The sequence below is a fragment of the Oncorhynchus tshawytscha genome, linkage group LG23 (genome assembly GCF_018296145.1).
Source record: "Oncorhynchus tshawytscha isolate Ot180627B linkage group LG23, Otsh_v2.0, whole genome shotgun sequence".
Classification (NCBI taxonomy): Eukaryota; Metazoa; Chordata; class Actinopteri; order Salmoniformes; family Salmonidae; genus Oncorhynchus; species Oncorhynchus tshawytscha.
In genome coordinates, this window is record NC_056451.1 from 24,323,229 (window position 1) to 24,341,014 (window position 17,786).

General features: G+C 42.4%; 2 protein-coding genes across 4 annotated transcripts in view; both read right to left on the reverse strand.

Moving 5' to 3' along the window:
* The window catches only part of LOC112237881 (gamma-enolase), a 17,802-nt gene extending 9,864 nt beyond the window's left edge, over positions 1–7,938 (reverse strand). The window contains exons 1-7 of one of the 2 annotated variants that reach the window (XM_042305143.1): positions 7,859–7,938; positions 6,463–6,548; positions 6,140–6,235; positions 5,890–5,948; positions 5,687–5,756; positions 5,403–5,536; positions 1,278–1,500 (exon numbers count right to left, since the gene is read on the reverse strand). In XM_042305143.1, coding sequence (XP_042161077.1) covers positions 1,278–1,500; positions 5,403–5,536; positions 5,687–5,756; positions 5,890–5,948; positions 6,140–6,235; positions 6,463–6,547 — 667 coding nt within the window. In that variant the 5' untranslated portion in view covers position 6,548; positions 7,859–7,938. Of the gene's footprint in view, positions 1–1,277; positions 1,501–5,402; positions 5,537–5,686; positions 5,757–5,889; positions 5,949–6,139; positions 6,236–6,462; positions 6,549–7,709; positions 7,809–7,858 lie in introns of those variants that run through there. The other variant, XM_042305142.1, reaches the window with a different exon arrangement.
* Positions 7,939–10,087: 2,149 nt separating this feature from the next.
* On the reverse strand, positions 10,088–14,913 carry LOC112237879 (myeloid leukemia factor 2). Of its 2 annotated transcripts, none has more exons than XM_024406471.2 (8): positions 14,239–14,913; positions 13,774–13,885; positions 13,412–13,447; positions 13,224–13,277; positions 12,853–12,981; positions 12,557–12,716; positions 12,135–12,342; positions 10,088–11,547 (listed from the first exon to the last, which is right to left on the reverse strand). In XM_024406471.2, the coding sequence occupies exons 1-8, from the start codon at positions 14,280–14,282 to the stop codon at positions 11,535–11,537; spliced, it is 756 nt and encodes a 251-aa protein (XP_024262239.1). In that variant the 5' UTR covers positions 14,283–14,913; the 3' UTR covers positions 10,088–11,534. The 2 variants fall into 2 exon arrangements, with proteins under 2 accessions (XP_024262239.1, XP_024262240.1); XM_024406472.2 differs by having other exon boundaries at positions 12,128–12,342; positions 14,239–14,912.
* Positions 14,914–17,786: the final 2,873 nt, after the last annotated feature.

Consider the following 17,786-nt stretch of genomic DNA (forward strand, 5'->3'; position numbering starts at 1 on the left):
CCCCAAAATGACAAAGTGAAAACATGTTTTTAGACATTTGGCAAATTTATCGAGTCAATACATATTAGATTCACCTTTGGCCGCGATTACAGCTGTGAGTCTTTCTGGGTAAGTCTCTAAGAGCTTTGCACACCTGGATTGTACGTTGTGTTTTAGGTTATTGTCCTGCTGGAAGGTACATTTATCTCCCACTGTCCGGTGGAAAAGCAGACTGAACCAGGTATCCTCTAGGATTTTGCCTGTGCTTAGCTCTATTTAGTTTATTTTTATATAAAAAACCTCTCTATTCCTTGCCAATGACAATCATGCCCATGACATGATGCAGCCACCACCATGCTTGAAAATATGAAGAGTGAAACTCAGTGATGTGTTGCGTTGGATTTGCCCCAAACATAATGCTTTGTATTCAAGTTAATTTCTTTGCCACATTTTTTGCAGTTTTACTTTAGTGCCTTATTGCAAACAGGATTCATGTTTTGGAATATTTGTATTCTGTAAAGGCTTCCTTCTTTTCAGTCTGGCATTTAGGTTAGTATTGTGGAGTAACTACAATGTTGTTGATCCATCCTCAGTTTTCTCCTATCACAGCCATTAAACTCTGTAACTGTTTTAAAGTTTCCTTTCTCTCTGGCAACTGAGTTAGGAAGGATGCCTGTATCTTTGTATTGACTGGGTGTATTGATATACCACCCAAAGTGTATTTAATAACTTCACAATGCTCAAAGGGATATTCAATGTGCGCTTTTTATATTTTTACCCATCTACCAATAGGTGCCCTTCTTTGCAAGGCATTGGAAACCCTCCCTCGTTTTTGTGGTTGAATTTGTGTTTGAAATTCACTGCTTGACTGTGGGACCTTTCAGATAATTGTATGTGTGGGGTACAAAGATGAGGAAGTCATTCAAAAATCATGTACAACAATATTATTGCAGGCAGAGTGAGTGAGTCCATGCAACTTATTATGTGACTTGTTAAGCAAATTGTTACTCCCGAACTAATTTAGGCTTGCCATAACAAAGGGGTTGAATATTTTTTGACTCACGACATGTTAACATTTCTAAAAACGTTGACATTATGGGTATTGTGTGTAGGCCAGGCTGTAATGCAATAAAATGTGGAAAAAGTCAAGGGGTGTGAATACTTTCTGAAGGCAATGTAAACCAATTGGAAGGCTGTTTCCTTCACATCTGAAAACCCAGAAAACTGAGGGTCTACAGAAGTTGTTTCCGGACCATGCAGTAATGTCTTTGATACGTCTTTCCTCCTGTCTCTCTCACCTTCAGTGTTCTCCAGTATGTTTGGGGCGAACCCCCCCTCGTCCCCCACGTTGGTGGCGTCCTGGCCATACTTCTCCTTGATCACTTCCCTCAGCGTCTGGTACAGCTCCGCCCCCACACGCACAGCGTCCCTGAAAGACTCCGCCCCTACAGGAAGTACCATGAACTCCTGCATGGCCAGCTTGTTGCCCGCATGAGAGCCCCCGTTGATGACGTTAAATGCCTGAGGGAGAGGGGGACCAGGGGAGGAGAGGAGAGGGAGACATACATCAGTATTTGTCAATTTACAGCATTTATTCATTCCTTTATCCATTAGTTCCTTCATTCCTTTATCCAGTTGTTCCTTCATTCCTTTATCCAGTTGTTCCTTCATTCCTTTATCCAGTTGTTCCTTCATTCCTTTATCCAGTTGTTTCTTCATTCCTTTATCCAGTTGTTCCTTCATTCCTTTATCCAGTTGTTCCTTCATTCCTTTATCCAGTAGTTCCTTCATTCCTTTATCCAGTAGTTCCTTCATTCCTTTATCCAGTTGTTCCTTCATTCCTTTATCCAGTAGTTCCTTCATTCCTTTATCCAGTTGTTCCTTCATTCCTTTATCCAGTTGTTCCTTCATTCCTTTATCCAGTAGTTCCTTCATTCCTTTATCCAGTTGTTCCTTCATTCCTTTATCCAGTAGTTCCTTCATTCCTTTATCCAGTAGTTCCTTCATTCCTTTATCCAGTAGTTCCTTCATTCCTTTGTCCAGTAGTTCCTTCATTCCTTTATCCAGTAGTTCCTTCATTCCTTTATCCAGTTGTTCCTTCATTCCTTCATCCAGTAGTTCCTTCATTCCTTTATCCAGTAGTTCCTTCATTCCTTTATCCAGTAGTTCCTTCATTCCTTTATCCAGTAGTTCCTTCATTCCTTTATCCAGTAGTTCCTTCATTCCTTTATCCAGTAGTTCCTTCATTCCTTCATCCAGTAGTTCCTTCATTCCTTTATCCAGTAGTTCCTTCATTCCTTTATCCAGTAGTTCCTTCATTCCTTCATCCAGTAGTTCCTTCATTCCTTTATCCAGTTGTTCCTTCATTCCTTTATCCATTAGTTCCTTCATTCCTTTATCCAGTAGTTCCTTCATTCCTTTATCCAGTAGTTCCTTCATTCCTTTATCCAGTTGTTCCTTCATTCCTTTATCCAGTTGTTCCTTCATTCCTTTATCCAGTAGTTCCTTCATTCCTTTATCCAGTAGTTCCTTCATTCCTTTATCCAGTTGTTCCTTCATTCCTTTATCCAGTTGTTCCTTCATTCCTTTATCCAGTAGTTCCTTCATTCCTTTATCCAGTTGTTCCTTCATTCCTTTATCCATTAGTTCCTTCATTCCTTTATCCAGTTGTTCCTTCATTCCTTTATCCAGTAGTTCCTTCATTCCTTTATCCAGTAGTTCCTTCATTCCTTTATCCAGTAGTTCCTTCATTCCTTTATCCAGTTGTTCCTTCATTCCTTTATCCAGTTGTTCCTTCATTCCTTTATCCAGTTGTTCCTTCATTCCTTTATCCAGTTGTTCCTTCATTCCTTTATCCAGTAGTTCCTTCATTCCTTTATCCAGTTGTTCCTTCATTCCTTTATCCAGTTGTTCCTTCATTCTTTTTATCCAGTTGTTCCTTCATTCCTTTATCCAGTTGTTCCTTCATTCCTTTATCCAGTAGTTCCTTCATTCCTTTATCCAGTTGTTCCTTCATTCCTTTATCCAGTTGTTCCTTCATTCCTTTATCCAGTTGTTCCATTCCTTTTCATTCCTTTATCCAGTTGTTCCTTCATTCCTTTATCCAGTTGTTCCTTCATTCCTTTATCCAGTAGTTCCTTCATTCCTTTATCCAGTTGTTCCTTCATTCCTTTATCCAGTTGTTCCTTCATTCCTTTATCCATTAGTTCCTTCATTCCTTTATCCAGTAGTTCCTTCATTCCTTTATCCAGTTGTTCCTTCATTCCTTTATCCAGTTGTTCTTTCATTCCTTTATCCAGTTGTTCCTTCATTCCTTTATCCAGTTGTTCCTTGTTCCTTTTCATTCCTTTATCCAGTTGTTCCTTCATTCCTTTATCCAGTTGTTCCTTCATTCCTTTATCCAGTTGTTCCTTCATTCCTTTATCCAGTTGTTCCTTTATCAGTTGTTCCTTCATTCCTTTATCCAGTTGTTCCTTCATTCCTTTATCCAGTTGTTCCTTCATTCCTTTATCCAGTTGTTCCTTCATTCCTTTATCCAGTTGTTCCTTCATTCCTTTATCCAGTTGTTCCTTCATTCCTTTATCCAGTAGTTCCTTCATTCCTTTATCCAGTTGTTCCTTCATTCCTTTATCCAGTTGTTCCTTCATTCCTTTATCCAGTTGTTCCTTCATTCCTTTATCCAGTAGTTCCTTCATTCCTTTATCCAGTTGTTCCTTCATTCCTTTATCCAGTTGTTCCTTCATTCCTTTATCCAGTTGTTCCTTCATTCCTTTATCCAGTTGTTCCTTCATTCCTTTATCCAGTTGTTCCTTCATTCCTTTATCCAGTTGTTCCTTCATTCCTTTATCCAGTTGTTCCTTCATTCCTTTATCCAGTTGTTCCTTCATTCCTTTATCCAGTAGTTCCTTCATTCCTTTATCCAGTAGTTCCTTCATTCCTTTATCCAGTTGTTCCTTCCTTTTCCTTTTATCCAGTTGTTCCTTCATTCCTTTATCCAGTTGTTCCTTCATTCCTTTATCCAGTTGTTCCTTCATTCCTTTATCCAGTTGTTCTTCATTCCTTTATCCAGTTGTTCCTTCATTCCTTTATCCAGTAGTTCCTTCATTCCTTTATCCAGTTGTTCCTTCATTCCTTTATCCAGTAGTTCCTTCATTCCTTTATCCAGTTGTTCCTTCATTCCTTTATCCAGTAGTTCCTTCATTCCTTTATCCAGTTGTTCCTTCATTCCTTTATCCAGTAGTTCCTTCATTCCTTTATCCAGTAGTTCCTTCATTCCTTTATCCAGTTGTTCCTTCAGTAGTTCCTTTATCCAGTTGTTCCTTCAATCCTTTATCCAGTAGTTCCTTCATTCCTTTATCCAGTAGTTCCTTCATTCCTTTATCCAGTTGTTCCTTCATTCCTTTATCCAGTTGTTCCTTCATTCCTTTATCCAGTAGTTCCTTCATTCCTTTATCCAGTTGTTCCTTCATTCCTTTATCCAGTAGTTCCTTCATTCCTTTATCCAGTTGTTCCTTCATTCCTTTATCCAGTTGTTCCTTCATTCCTTTATCCAGTTGTTCCTTCATTCCTTTATCCAGTTGTTCCTTCATTCCTTTATCCAGTTGTTCCTTCATTCCTTTATCCAGTAGTTCCTTCATTCCTTTATCCAGTTGTTCCTTCATTCCTTTATCCAGTTGTTCCTTCATTCCTTTATCCATTAGTTCCTTCATTCCTTTATCCAGTAGTTCCTTCATTCCTTTATCCAGTTGTTCCTTCATTCCTTTATCCAGTTGTTCTTTCATTCCTTTATCCAGTTGTTCCTTCATTCCTTTATCCAGTTGTTCCTTCATTCCTTTATCCAGTTGTTCCTTCATTCCTTTATCCAGTTGTTCTTTCATTCCTTTATCCAGTTGTTCCTTCATTCCTTTATCCAGTTGTTCCTTCATTCCTTTATCCAGTTGTTCCTTCATTCCTTTATCCAGTTGTTCCTTCATTCCTTTATCCAGTTGTTCCTTCATTCCTTTATCCAGTTGTTCCTTCATTCCTTTATCCAGTTGTTCTTTCATTCCTTTATCCAGTTGTTCCTTCATTCCTTTATCCAGTTGTTCCTTCATTCCTTTATCCAGTAGTTCCTTCATTCCTTTATCCAGTAGTTCCTTCATTCCTTTATCCAGTTGTTCCTTCATTCCTTTATCCAGTAGTTCCTTCATTCCTTTATCCAGTTGTTCCTTCAATCCTTTATCCAGTTGTTCCTTCATTCCTTTATTCAGTAGTTCCTTCATTCCTTTATTCATTCATTCCTTTATTCATTCATTCAATGACAGCAATAACTGTCTGAAGCCTTCATCTTATCTTTTTTTACAGAGTAGGTTATGGTTTTTGGTCAAATGTATTCTATGACAGTCAACTGAATATGGGTGAAAATGTAACGGTAATGAACTCACAGGAACTGGAAGCACTAGCTCTGTGTTTCCTGCCAGGTCAGCAATGTGACGGTACAGGGGGACACCTTTCTCTGCAGCACCAGCTTTGCATATGGCCAAGGACACACCCAGAATAGCATTGGCCCCAAACTGAGCTGAAGGGAACAGAATGAATAGGTATGAATTAAGGGAAAGATCAAATTGAAAAAGCACTGGTGAGAATAAAACGTTCAGATGCCAACTCTTGAGACCAGGACTAGTCCAAGCTGGTGTCTCATATGTGATTCATACAGGTTGTTACTTACACTTGTTCTCAGTGCCGTCCATCTCTATCATCATCTTGTCCAGTTTCTCCTGTTCTACCACACTGACCTCCTGCAACACAGCACATCTTAGAGAGACTGATGAGACATCTTTCTCTCTTTCTCTCAGTTACAAATATGCCCAAACAAACACACTGCAACACAGGACACAACCCACACACACACACGCTCACCACTGTACTCACCGACTGGATGAGGGCAGGACCAATGGTGTCATTGATGTGACCAACAGCCTTGAGCACACCTAGGAGAAGGAGGGATGTAGCGAAGGATGAGAAGAAACAGGATGAAGAAGAGGTGGTGGAGGAGGAGGAGGATACAGAGACAGGACATAAGAATGAAGAAAAGGACACAGAAAAGTAGTTCATTCTGCACCTCACTCAGTGAACGATCATGCACAAACACACATACACATACATCTTCCTCAGCCCTCACCTTTGCCCTTGTAGCGGCTTTTGTCTCCGTCTCTCAGCTCCAGGGCTTCATAGATGCCAGTAGACGCTCCGCTAGGCACAGCTGCCCTGAAGACACCTGGAAGGAGGAGGGAGAGATTTGAGGGAATGGAGGGGTGAGGGAACGAGGGAAGAGAGGGGGAGGGAGGGGAAGACAGATGGGGGAGGGAATGGAAGGGTTGAGAAAACGAGGGAATGGAGGGGTGAAGGATAGAGGGGAAAGGAAGATACCCATTAACCAGTTGATAATGGAATATCTCAAATAATCACACCATGTAGTGATGATGAAAAATACCAGTCTCTCACCTTTGTCAGTGTGCAGGTCCACTTCCACTGTGGGGTTCCCCCTGGAGTCCAGGATCTCCCTGGCAACAATGATCACTATCGACATCCTGTGGGGATCACACACACACACACATACACACACATACACACGCACAGTCAGAGGCAAATATAATACAGACACAATCCATTCTCACATCTAACAGGCACGCATACAAATATACATACGTATACACACACACTTACACACACACACACACACACGTAGACACATACACACGTAGACACACACACAGCACCTTTCATCCTCTCTTCTAGCACATACAGTACAGGCACCAACCCTCCTTCTAACACAGCCATGTTCTCACACAGCCTCGTTCAAACACAGCCTTGTTCTAACACAGCCATGTTCTAACACAGCCATGTTCTAACACAGCCATGTTCTAACACAGCCATATTCTAACACAGCCATGTTCTAACGCAGCCTTGTTCTAACACAGCCATGTTCTAACACAACCATGTTCTAACTCAGCCATGTTCTAATACAACCATGTTCTAACACAGCCTCGTTCTAACACAACCATGTTCTAACACAGCCATGTTCTAACACAGCCATGTTCTAACACAGCCATGTTCTAACACAACCATGTTCTAACACAGCCTTGTTCTAACACAACCATGTTCTAACACAACCATGTTCTAACACAGCCATGTTCTAACACAGACATGTTCTAACACAGCAGAGGGATTTCTGCATTATCAAAACAAGCTTTAGAAGACGGGGGAGAAAGATGAGAGGAGCAAGGGAACGGTGGTAGAGATTCTAAAATGATTAAATCCCCCTTTGGCCAGAAATGATGAATATTCTGAGATGGGGTAAGTGATGCTCACAGAGTGAGAGATAAAAATGACCTCTTAAATGTATTTTCTGGAGAAATAAACAGAAAATATAGAGACTAACACAGGCAGACTTCTACTCTCTCTCTCTCTTTCTCTCTCTTTCTCACTCTCTCTTTCTCACTCTCTCTCTCACACACACACACACACACAGCAAACTGGCACAAACTGACGCATAGTCAGGAAGTAAATGCTGTGAAGCAGATGTACTCTAAGCACATACAGCGACACACACCACACAGCAATTGACAGGCCAACCATCAAACACATTCAACATCGAACCATGGACTAGTAGGACACACACACAATGCGCTGTCATTCCTTGACACACACACACCGTCAGTGAGTTTAGACACAAGCTGATGCAATGGTACCTGTGCTGTGCTGTGCAGTCAAGGACTAATCAGAGGATTTGAGCTGGCTGAGGGATGAAATGATGAGAGAAGAGAGCAGAGAGACAGAGGAGAGGAGACTGAGAAGGATGAGAGGAAGGAAGGAATAGATGTATATTGTTTTCCATTACCTGCAGTGTGTGTGAAGCCTGGTAGGGAAAGTGGGAGAATGTGAGCAAATGAGAGAGAAGGAGAGTAAGAGAGGGGCACAGGGAGGAGGTAGAAAAGGGGAGGCGGTGAGAACGTGCGACAGACGGGGGAGGGGGAACGCGCAAGTTATTGGAAGATGCAGAGGAAAGGGGAGGGAGCGAGACTGGGGACAGAAAGAGGAGAGGAGAGAAGGATTCAGCATAGCAGCAGTAGGCACCGAAAAAGAGGGGTTGTGTGTGTTCTGTGTTTGGCTTGAGCCCAAAGAAATGTCACAAAATAGAATAGGAGAGAATACAACATGGAATACAAAACACAATCTCCCACAACCCCCCTGTCCCATCCCATGATGACACAGTCAACACACTGCGCCACAGCAACAGAGCTACAGCCCTAGGCACAGACGCTCAGTATGTTGGCAAACAAGAATATTACACATTCATTTATGCATACATTTGCTGGAAAAGTATTTCCGCAGATGTCATGAGTACTAGTCAGTAGTGGTGTAAGCCCTGATAAGCTCACAAACACAGAGAACAGGCAGAAACAGACGGCAGGGTTGGCAGGAGTGTATGCTGGGACATACTGTGGGATGCATGGGCTTAGCTTGCTGTGTGTATCTGCTAGCTAGAACATACTGGAGGATACATTCACTTAGTTAGCATTAGCATTCATCTTCTACGACATACTGCTGGCTGCAGAAATCTGTTAGTATGGCTATCAGCTTTGTATAGATACAGTATGTGGATAGGCCTTGTATAGACTGTTGTGACCAAACTGTAGGTTGTATTTGGCTTAACTTTAGCATGCACAGCATAGGAGGGGAGACATTGAACTCCCTGTAGTCCAGGTTAGATGGCCACATGGAATAGATACAGTGCCTTGCAAAAGTATTCATACCCCTTGGATTTCTTCACATTTTATTGTGCTACAAAGTCAACTGGATTTTATTGTAAAAAGAATTGTCAACAATCTGCACAAAATACTCCGTAATGTCAAAATGGAAGAAGAATACACATTTTTTTAAATTAGAAATTAAATATTTTAGTTGTTGCGTAAGTATTCAGCTCTCTGAGTCAATATATGTTAGAAACACATTTGGCATTGATTATACCTGTGAGCCTTCTTGGGTAAGTCTCGGGCTTTACACACCTGGATTGTGCAATATCGAATTTCATAATTCTTCAAACTTTGTCAAGATGTTAGGGGTCATGGCTAGACAGCAAATTTCAAGTCTTGCCATACATTTTCAAGCAGATTTCAGTCAAAATGTTGACTTGGCCACTCAGAACATTCACTGTCTTATTGGTAAGCAACTCCCGTGTAGATTTGACCTTGTGTTGTAGGTTATTGTCCTGCTGAAAGGTGAATTACTCTCCCTGTGTCTGTTGGAAAATAGACTGAACCTGGTTTTCCTTTTTTCCTGTGATTAGCTCCATCCTGTTTCTTTTTATCCTGAAAAACTCCAAAGTATTTGCAGATGTAAAGCATACCCATACCTTGATGCAGCCACCACCATGCATGAAAATAGTAGGCAGTTACTCAGTGAAGTGTTATGTTGGATTTTCCCCAAACATAAGACTTTGCATTTAGGCCAAAAAGTGTATTACTTTAGTGCCTTGTTGCATACAAGATGGGTGTTTTGGAATATTTTTATTCTGTATATTTGTATTCTTCTTTTCACTTAAAGTCATTATTGTGGAGTCACTACAATGTTGTTGATCCATCCTCAGTTTTCTCCCATCACATTCATTGAACCCTGTGACTGCTTTAAAATCACCAATGGCCTCATGGTAACATCCGAGAGCAGTTTAATTCCTGTCCTGCACCTCAGTTCAGAAGGATGTCTATCTTGATGTGTCTGGGTGGTTTGATACATAATCCACAGCATAATTATTAACTTGACCATGCTTAAGGAGATATTCAATGTCTGATTTGTTATTGTTATCCATCAACCAATCACTACCCTTATTTAGGGCTTTCAAAAAGATCCCTGGTCTCTGTAGTTAAATCTGTGCTTGTAATTCAATATTTGACTGAGGGACCTTACAGATATTTTATGCATGGTGGACAGAAGGGTTAGTAATTAAAATAAATGTCAACCCCTACTATTTCACACAGTGTGAGTCCATGTAACTTATGTGATTTATTAAGCAACATTGTACTCCTGAACTAATTTAAGCTTGCATAAACAAATAGGCTGAATACTTATGCAATGGACATATTTTAGTTCACACTTTTATTAATCTTTAAAAAATGTTTGAATTTTTCTTCCACTTTGACATTACAGAGTAAATTGACAAAACAAAAAAATACAATTAAATCAATTCTAATTCCACTTTGTAACAATAAAATGTGAAGCAATCCAAAAGGTCTGAATAATTTTGCAAGGCACTGTATGTGAATGAAGGCGGGTAATAGAGGGCCAGTAACTAGTGATGGGTAGCACTTAACAGAATACAGACATGGAGAGATGAAAGATAGAGAACGAACAATAAATCACACAAGGCAGCTATAAAATACAGAGGGAACCTCAGCAATGAAGGTGACAATTATGGAAGAGAGAGGGGGGAGAGATATCCAAAGGGAATGTGCCACAGGAATGGGCAGAGAGGATTTTGATTGGCTTCTTCTCTGGTGTGTTCCAGCTGGATGTCATATGACCATCTGCAGCTATTCTGACACTAGATAGTCAGAGCACGAGTTTACACACACGAGAGAGTGAGTGTGTAGGGATGTGAATGTGTTTATTTGTGAGGGAGTATGTATGAAGGGATGGACTGTGCCATAGGACACACTATTTACTGTGGCATTTATAATATTAACAAAGTGTTGGGATGGAAAGGCATGCTGAATATTGAACAGATTCAACAGCGAAAATAAAATACAACCAAGTAACATTTTTCACATGCACCAGGGTTGGGATCAATTCCACTTCAATTGTGCCAAATCAGGAAGTAAACTGAAATTCCAATTCTCATGGGTTTACAACAACAAAAATGTGTATTGGAATGTCAGTTAACTTCCTACATGGAAATGGGATTTTCAGACAAGAGACTGTATAAAGACAGAAAAACACCAGCAAACTCCATTGCTCCTGTACCACCTTTAGTTATGTCAGTCCTTGTCAGGTCAAAACCTGTTCTAAAAACATAACCTATCCACTCACTATTCCATGACAAACCACAACACAGTGTGCAATTATCTAACAATGTTTAATGTTTGTTTTCATTAATTAGTTTAATTAGTCAACAGTATACAATTCAATTCACAGACACACTAGTGTCTACACAAACATATATGGACTGTACAGCACATGTGTAGTATGTAGTGTGGCAATGTATATATATTTATATAGTGAGGTGGGCAATTAACGCATGTAAAGTTGGAGGGTGGCTCTATATACAACTTGAGTGTGTGTAATCATGTGTGTCCGCACATGTGTATGTGAACGGTAACAGCAGAGAGGTTGAACCATAATTGCAGGTATTGAGTGTATTGGGTTCTGATGTGTGTGTGTGTTAAATGTATAGTTTATATATAGACAGTCCCATCATATCAAATATCTTCACGGTCAGTCGTGACCCTCTCCTCCCTTCTTCGTTCACAGCATCAGACAGATCCCCTCGGTATCCTCTCCTCCATCCTTCTGCTCACCTTTCACCCTTGACCCCTGGCAGGAGAAAACACATGACATCAGTGGGTGATGTGGATCTCAACTGTCATAGTGGCTTCTTATCTCCTCTCCTACACTGATCTGAAAACATTGGCTATGTCAAAAGCAATATGGAGGATTCTTAATGGGACTGAGGTTTTGTCTGTCCACTTGTTTAATGTCAGAGCAGATGGACGAGTGGTGTAACATAAACCACTGTAGACTATTGAGATCAATCAATAAAATGTATTAATAAAGCCCTTTTTTACATCAGGCGATGTCAAAGTGCTGTACAGAAACCCAGCCTAAAACCCCAAACAGCAAGATATGCCCATTGACCACAGACAGGCTAACAACTGGGACAGGCCCAGTTCCAGACTGATCTCATCTGTTCCCTGGACCTTATTGACTCACCTATTGGATTTGAAAGGACTGGATCGGGATTGGCGTAAGCAAAGACCATATATCAGGGTTGATACCTATCCACTACTTTCAGATCAACAAAGGGTACAAGAATTGATTTGGGACTGTGCAGTGCTGTCCACAGTACACACACTTTTACAAACACACACAGACATACAGGTCATGCTCCTCCTACCTCTCACCAGTCGTAACGGGGGCGAGTTGCAGGTGGGAGGTGTCTGGGAGACTCATGGCGAGGGGCAGGCGGAGACGAGGAGCTGGGTGGGGCGGCGAGGGCCAGCTGTTGCCCACCTGCCCTCCTGTCCCGGCCGTAATCTATCCCCCGTGCATTTGGGGGAGGGTACCTTCCGGCAGTGCTCCTCCACTCCTCATCGAAGGCAGCAGCCTCACCTGAGAGAAAGGGGAGAGGGGGGTTGGGGTCAGAAACCTGGCCAGATGTAACTCTAAACAGGCATGTCTAGCAATGGAAACAAACTGTTGCAAATACAGCCATTTAGCATCCATATGCTTTTTTACCCAAGGCAAATAGTTTATTATTACTTGGGGGTTAGAAACGTGACTCTGGAGAACCGTAGTGAGTAGCACATGTAGCTCCGTGACTTACTCTCCTCCAGGTTTATGTAGTCCTGCCGTTCTTCGCGGTCGCCGGTGTGCCGGTTTCGGGAGCGCTCCATCACGTGACCGCGGTCCCAGATGTGGTGGCCAATAGCCAGGCGCTCCAAGCCACTCTCGCTGTCACGCATCGATTGGCGTGTCTCACGAATCTGAGGGCAGGAGGTAGTGTTCAGCAGGGAGCTGGTAGTAGAGGCCAGCATCTCTGGAGGATTGGCGTTGTAAACCCCTACTGAACAAATGTACATGCAATCACAGCAGTAAATGTAATTCTGCCTGCTCTCTTACCCCTCCAGGTGCAGTCCTCAGTTCGCTGGTCTGCTGGTAGACTTTAGGGGCTCCCATGTCTGAGGAGGAGTAGGAGATGACTGTGGAGGAAGAGAACGTCTGACAGTTTGGCGAACCAGACATTCTGTCCTAAAGGGAAAGAAGATAACACATCTTGTCCAGCTGGATTATGTTTAAGTTTCAACCACTGAACTCATGTTGGGTCTTTGCTTTAGACATAGTTGTTGCTGGGTTACAAAACGTTAACTCTAAAATGATTTTTTCTGGACACAGAGAATCTCCATTGAGGGTGTTTTATAGCCCAGGAACATGCCTGATCTGGATCTGGGAAAGCAGGTGAGGGAGTACCAGGAATCTCTGAAAATACTCACCATGTTCTCCATCATTCCTCCCATCATTCCAAACATGTCCATGAAGCCTCCCCCCTGGGGAAGGAACACATGAGGAAGTCAGTTATCCGATTTTGAAATTGAGAATTTGTTTTGAACATATTGGAACGGTGCATTCTGGGTTCTAAGAGGCAGAGATAACATCTTAACACGCAGGAACAAGGACTCACCATTCCCATCATTCCAAACGGCTGCAGGGCCCCAGCCTGAAAAGCAGTAGGAGGTTATTTAACAGCAGACAACAAATATGCAGTAGCAATGCAGGGTGGCATGAAGTAATATAAAATTAGACAACACTACATATAATCAAAGGGGAAACAGCTATGGTGTATACCTACCAGGGTTGGGTCGATTCCATTTTAATTACAGTCAATTCAAAAAGTTATCCTAAGTCCAAATCAAATTCCAATGTTTACCCATTGAAGATAATTTGAATTGTAGTGTACTTCCTAAATTTGAAATGGAATTCAACCCAACATCACACACACTTACTAGAGATACTCAGAGTATTGACACTCTCGCTCACACACACCTGAAGGTGGGGTGCACGGGGAGGCTGAATCTGAGGGCTGAGGGGGAAAGGTTCGTAGCCAAACGACCCAAACAGACTCCTCATCTGTTGCCTCTGGGCTGCAAATGGATCCCTTCAAAACAGAAACAATTTGATGATGATGAAAACTCAGGTGAGAAATACACTTGTTTCCAGGAGTACTCTTGACCATGGTTACTCATCATGGAATGAGAATATAAGGGGTAAACACATTCTCATGTAAAAAATAATAAGCTAGACATAACCATGATCCATCCCAGCCGTGATATAGTTAACTATGTGGTGTATGTAGTTACCTAATATATTCTGGCTGCCTGCCTACACATGGTGGCAGGAGATTAGGCCTTTAAATCTCAGAACAAACGACAACGACTGGGTTGATTCATTCAAATGGGTATAAAAGCTAAACATGCAGTTCGCTTGGATAAAAGGCAATACGATACTCACATCATGTAAGGGTTGTCATCCACGTCATTTAAATATCGAAACATGGTGTTTTGCTTAGCTAATTAAGCTAGCTGGGGCTAGCTAAAAACGTAGTTTCTTCGGGCCTCAGTACAAAAAATTATGTAAGAGGACAGTAAATGTACGACCTCTCATTCAAATATTTCGACACTTCTAGAACAGCGTACCGACGGACAATAGTGAGAAATGTGCAGCAGTATTGTTAGCAAGTTAGCTATCCTTGCTAGACACCTAGCATCCGTGTTAGGAAACTAGCCTGAAAACTAGCTTACAAACCAACGTTGGAAAGGAGCCCCTTAAAGCAGACTTATTTGCCGATAGAAAGTCGTATATTGCTCATGCCTAAGTACAACTTAATACATTGGCTAGGGTTTTCCTAGCAAGATAGCTAGCTATTTTTCCACTGTTGATTGCACATGAAAACGGAAGTCAACCTGACAAAGGAAGCCAAAACGTCAGGAATCCAAAGGAAGAAAGATGTTGTCTCTACAATTTTCCAACAACCTGACACCTACAAACGCCTCTCTTTTGTGCAAAACATGCACCTATCCGTTCAGAAGAGGTGGTGCTAAATGTCACCGAAAAAAAACAAATGACCCTGCAAAACGCCTGTAGCCCGCAAGCTAGAATTAAGCGAAATGTCAATAAAAAAAAGGGGGAGGCAACATCCGGAAATGACGCAGGCTCGTCGTCAATGAGGATAGAATGCAAAAAGCCCAACATACCCTTGCTAATGTGTAATATCTGACAACCAATGTCACTTCTTTGATATCTATTTACATTTAAAAAAAATGTATTTAAAAAAATTGAATGTCAGTAAAAGAGCTGGTGACAGGGTGTCATTATGTCACTGGGTGACATAAGTTATATAGAGCTTAAAATCATCATCAACTATCTTTTTTTCTAAAGCATAGTCTTGATATGACTGTAAAAACAGAAAATTTTAAAACAAGACTCAGAAACAAATTTAGGAATCAAAATATTGCCAGAAGTGACAGAAATGTGAGAACACTGCTCTCTACAGGCCTTGCTTTTGAGGATTAAACTGCTGTTGCATGCATGTACAGTGGGGCAAAAAAGTATTTAGTCAGCCACCAATTGTGCAAGTTCTCCCACTTAAAAAGATGATAGAGGCCTGTAATTTTCATCATAGGTACACTTCAACTATGACAGACAAAATTAGATTAAAAAAATCCAGAAAATCACATTGTAGGAGTTTTAATGAATTTATTTGCAAATTACGCTTTGAGGACAATACAGTGCCACTGACACGGCCTGCAACGAAATATGCGGTCTCTCCTTCACTGCAGCCGAGGTGAGTAAGACATTTAAAGATGTTAATGCGAGTGTAGCGAAATGCTTGTGCTTCTAGTTCCGACAATGCAGTAATAACGAACAAGTAATCTAACTAACAATTCCAAAAAAACTACTGTCTTATACACAGTTTAAGGGGATAAAGAATATGTACATAAGGATATATGAATGAGTGATGGTACAGAGCAGCATAGGCAAGATACAGTAGATGATATCGAGTACAGTATATACATATGAGATGAGTATGTAAACCAAGTGGCATAGTTAAAGTGGCTAGTGATACATGTATTACATAAGGATGCAGTCGATGATATAGAGTACAGTATCTACGTATGCATATGAGATGAATAATGTAGGGTAAGTAACATTATATAAGGTAGCATTGTTTAAAGTGGCTAGTGATATATTTACATCATTTCCCATCAATTCCCATGATTAAAGTGGCTGGAGTAGAGTCAGTGTCATTGACAGTGTGTTGGCAGTAGCCACTCAATGTTAGTGGTGGCTGTTTAACAGTCTGATGGCCTTGAGATAGAAGCTGTTTTTCAGTCTCTCGGTCCCAGCTTTGATGCACCTGTACTGACCTCGCCTTCTGGATGACAGCGGGGTGAACAGGCAGTGGCTCGGGTGGTTGATGTCCTTGATGATCTTTATGGCCTTCCTGTAGCATCGGGTGGTGTAGGTGTCCTGGAGGGCAGGTAGTTTGCCCCCGGTGATGCGTTGTGCAGACCTCACTACCCTCTGGAGAGCCTTACGGTTGAGGGCGGTGCAGTTGCCATACCAGGCGGTGATACAGCCCACCAGGATGCTCTCGATTGTGCATCTGTAGAAGTTTGTGAGTGCTTTTGGTGACAAGCCGAATTTCTTCAGCCTCCTGAGGTTGAAGAGGCGCTGCTGCGCCTTCCTCACGATGCTGTCTGTGTGAGTGGACCAATTCAGTTTGTCTGTGATGTGTATGCCGAGGAACTTAAAACTTGCTACCCTCTCCACTACTGTTCCATCGATGTGGATGGGGGTGTTCCCTCTGCTGTTTCCTGAAGTCCACAATCATCTCCTTAGTTTTGTTGACGTTGAGTGTGAGGTTATTTTCCTGACACCACACTCCGAGGGCCCTCACCTCCTCCCTGTAGGCCGTCTCGTCGTTGTTGGTAATCAAGCCTACCACTGTTGTGTCGTCCGCAAACTTGATGATTGAGTTGGAGGCGTGCGTGGCCACGCAGTCGTGGGTGAACAGGGAGTACAGGAGAGGGCTCAGAACGCACCCTTGTGGGGCCCCAGTGTTGAGGATCAGCGGGGAGGAGATGTTGTTGCCTACCCTCACCACCTGGGGGCGGCCCGTCAGGAAGTCCAGTACCCAGTTGCACAGGGCGGGGTCGAGACCCAGGGTCTCGAGCTTGATGACGAGCTTGGAGGGTACTATGGTGTTGAATGCCGAGCTGTAGTCGATGAACAGCATTCTCACATAGGTATTCCTCTTGTCCAGATGGGTTAGGGCAGTGTGCAGTGTGGTTGAGATTGCATCGTCTGTGGACCTATTTGGGCGGTAAGCAAATTGGAGTGGGTCAAGGGTGTCAGGTAGGGTGGAGGTGATATGGTCCTTGACTAGTCTCTCAAAGCACTTCATGATGACGGATGTGAGTGCTACGGGCGGTAGTCGTTTAGCTCAGTTACCTTAGCTTTCTTGGGAACAGGAACAATGGTGGCCCTCTTGAAGCATGTGGGAACAGCAGACTGGTATAGGGATTGGTTGAATATGTCCGTAAACACACCGGCCAGCTGGTCTGCGCATGCTCTGAGGGCGCGGCTGGGGATGCCGTCTGGGCCTGCAGCCTTGCGAGGGTTAACACGTTTAAATGTCTTACTCACTTCGGCTGCAGTGAAGGAGAGACCGCATGTTTTCGTTGCAGGCCGTGTCAGTGGCACTGTATTGTCCTCAAAGCGGGCAAAAAGTTATTTAGTCTGCCTGGGAGCAAGACATCCTGGTCCGTGACTGGGCTGGGTTTCTTCCTGTAGTCCGTGATTGACTGTAGACCCTGCCACATGCCTCTTGTGTCTGAGCCGTTGAATTGAGATTCTACTTTGTCTCTGTACTGGCGCTTAGCTTGTTTGATAGCCTTGCGGAGGGAATAGCTGCACTGTTTGTATTCAGTCATGTTACCAGACACCTTGCCCTGATTAAAAGCAGTGGTTCGCGCCTTCAGTTCCACACGAATGCT

Bases quoted from the DNA above. Each gene is read 5' to 3' on its own strand.
- LOC112237879 (XM_024406471.2), bottom strand. From the start codon at position 14,282: ATGTTTCGATATTTAAATGACGTGGATGACAACCCTTACATGAT. The intron at 13,278-13,411 runs GTGAGTCCTTGT...TTCCTTCCCCAG, and splicing joins CGTTTGGAATGATGGGAATG to GGGGGAGGCTTCATGGACAT. The intron at 12,343-12,556 runs GTAAGTCACGGA...CCTTTCTCTCAG, and splicing joins CTACATAAACCTGGAGGAGA to GTGAGGCTGCTGCCTTCGAT.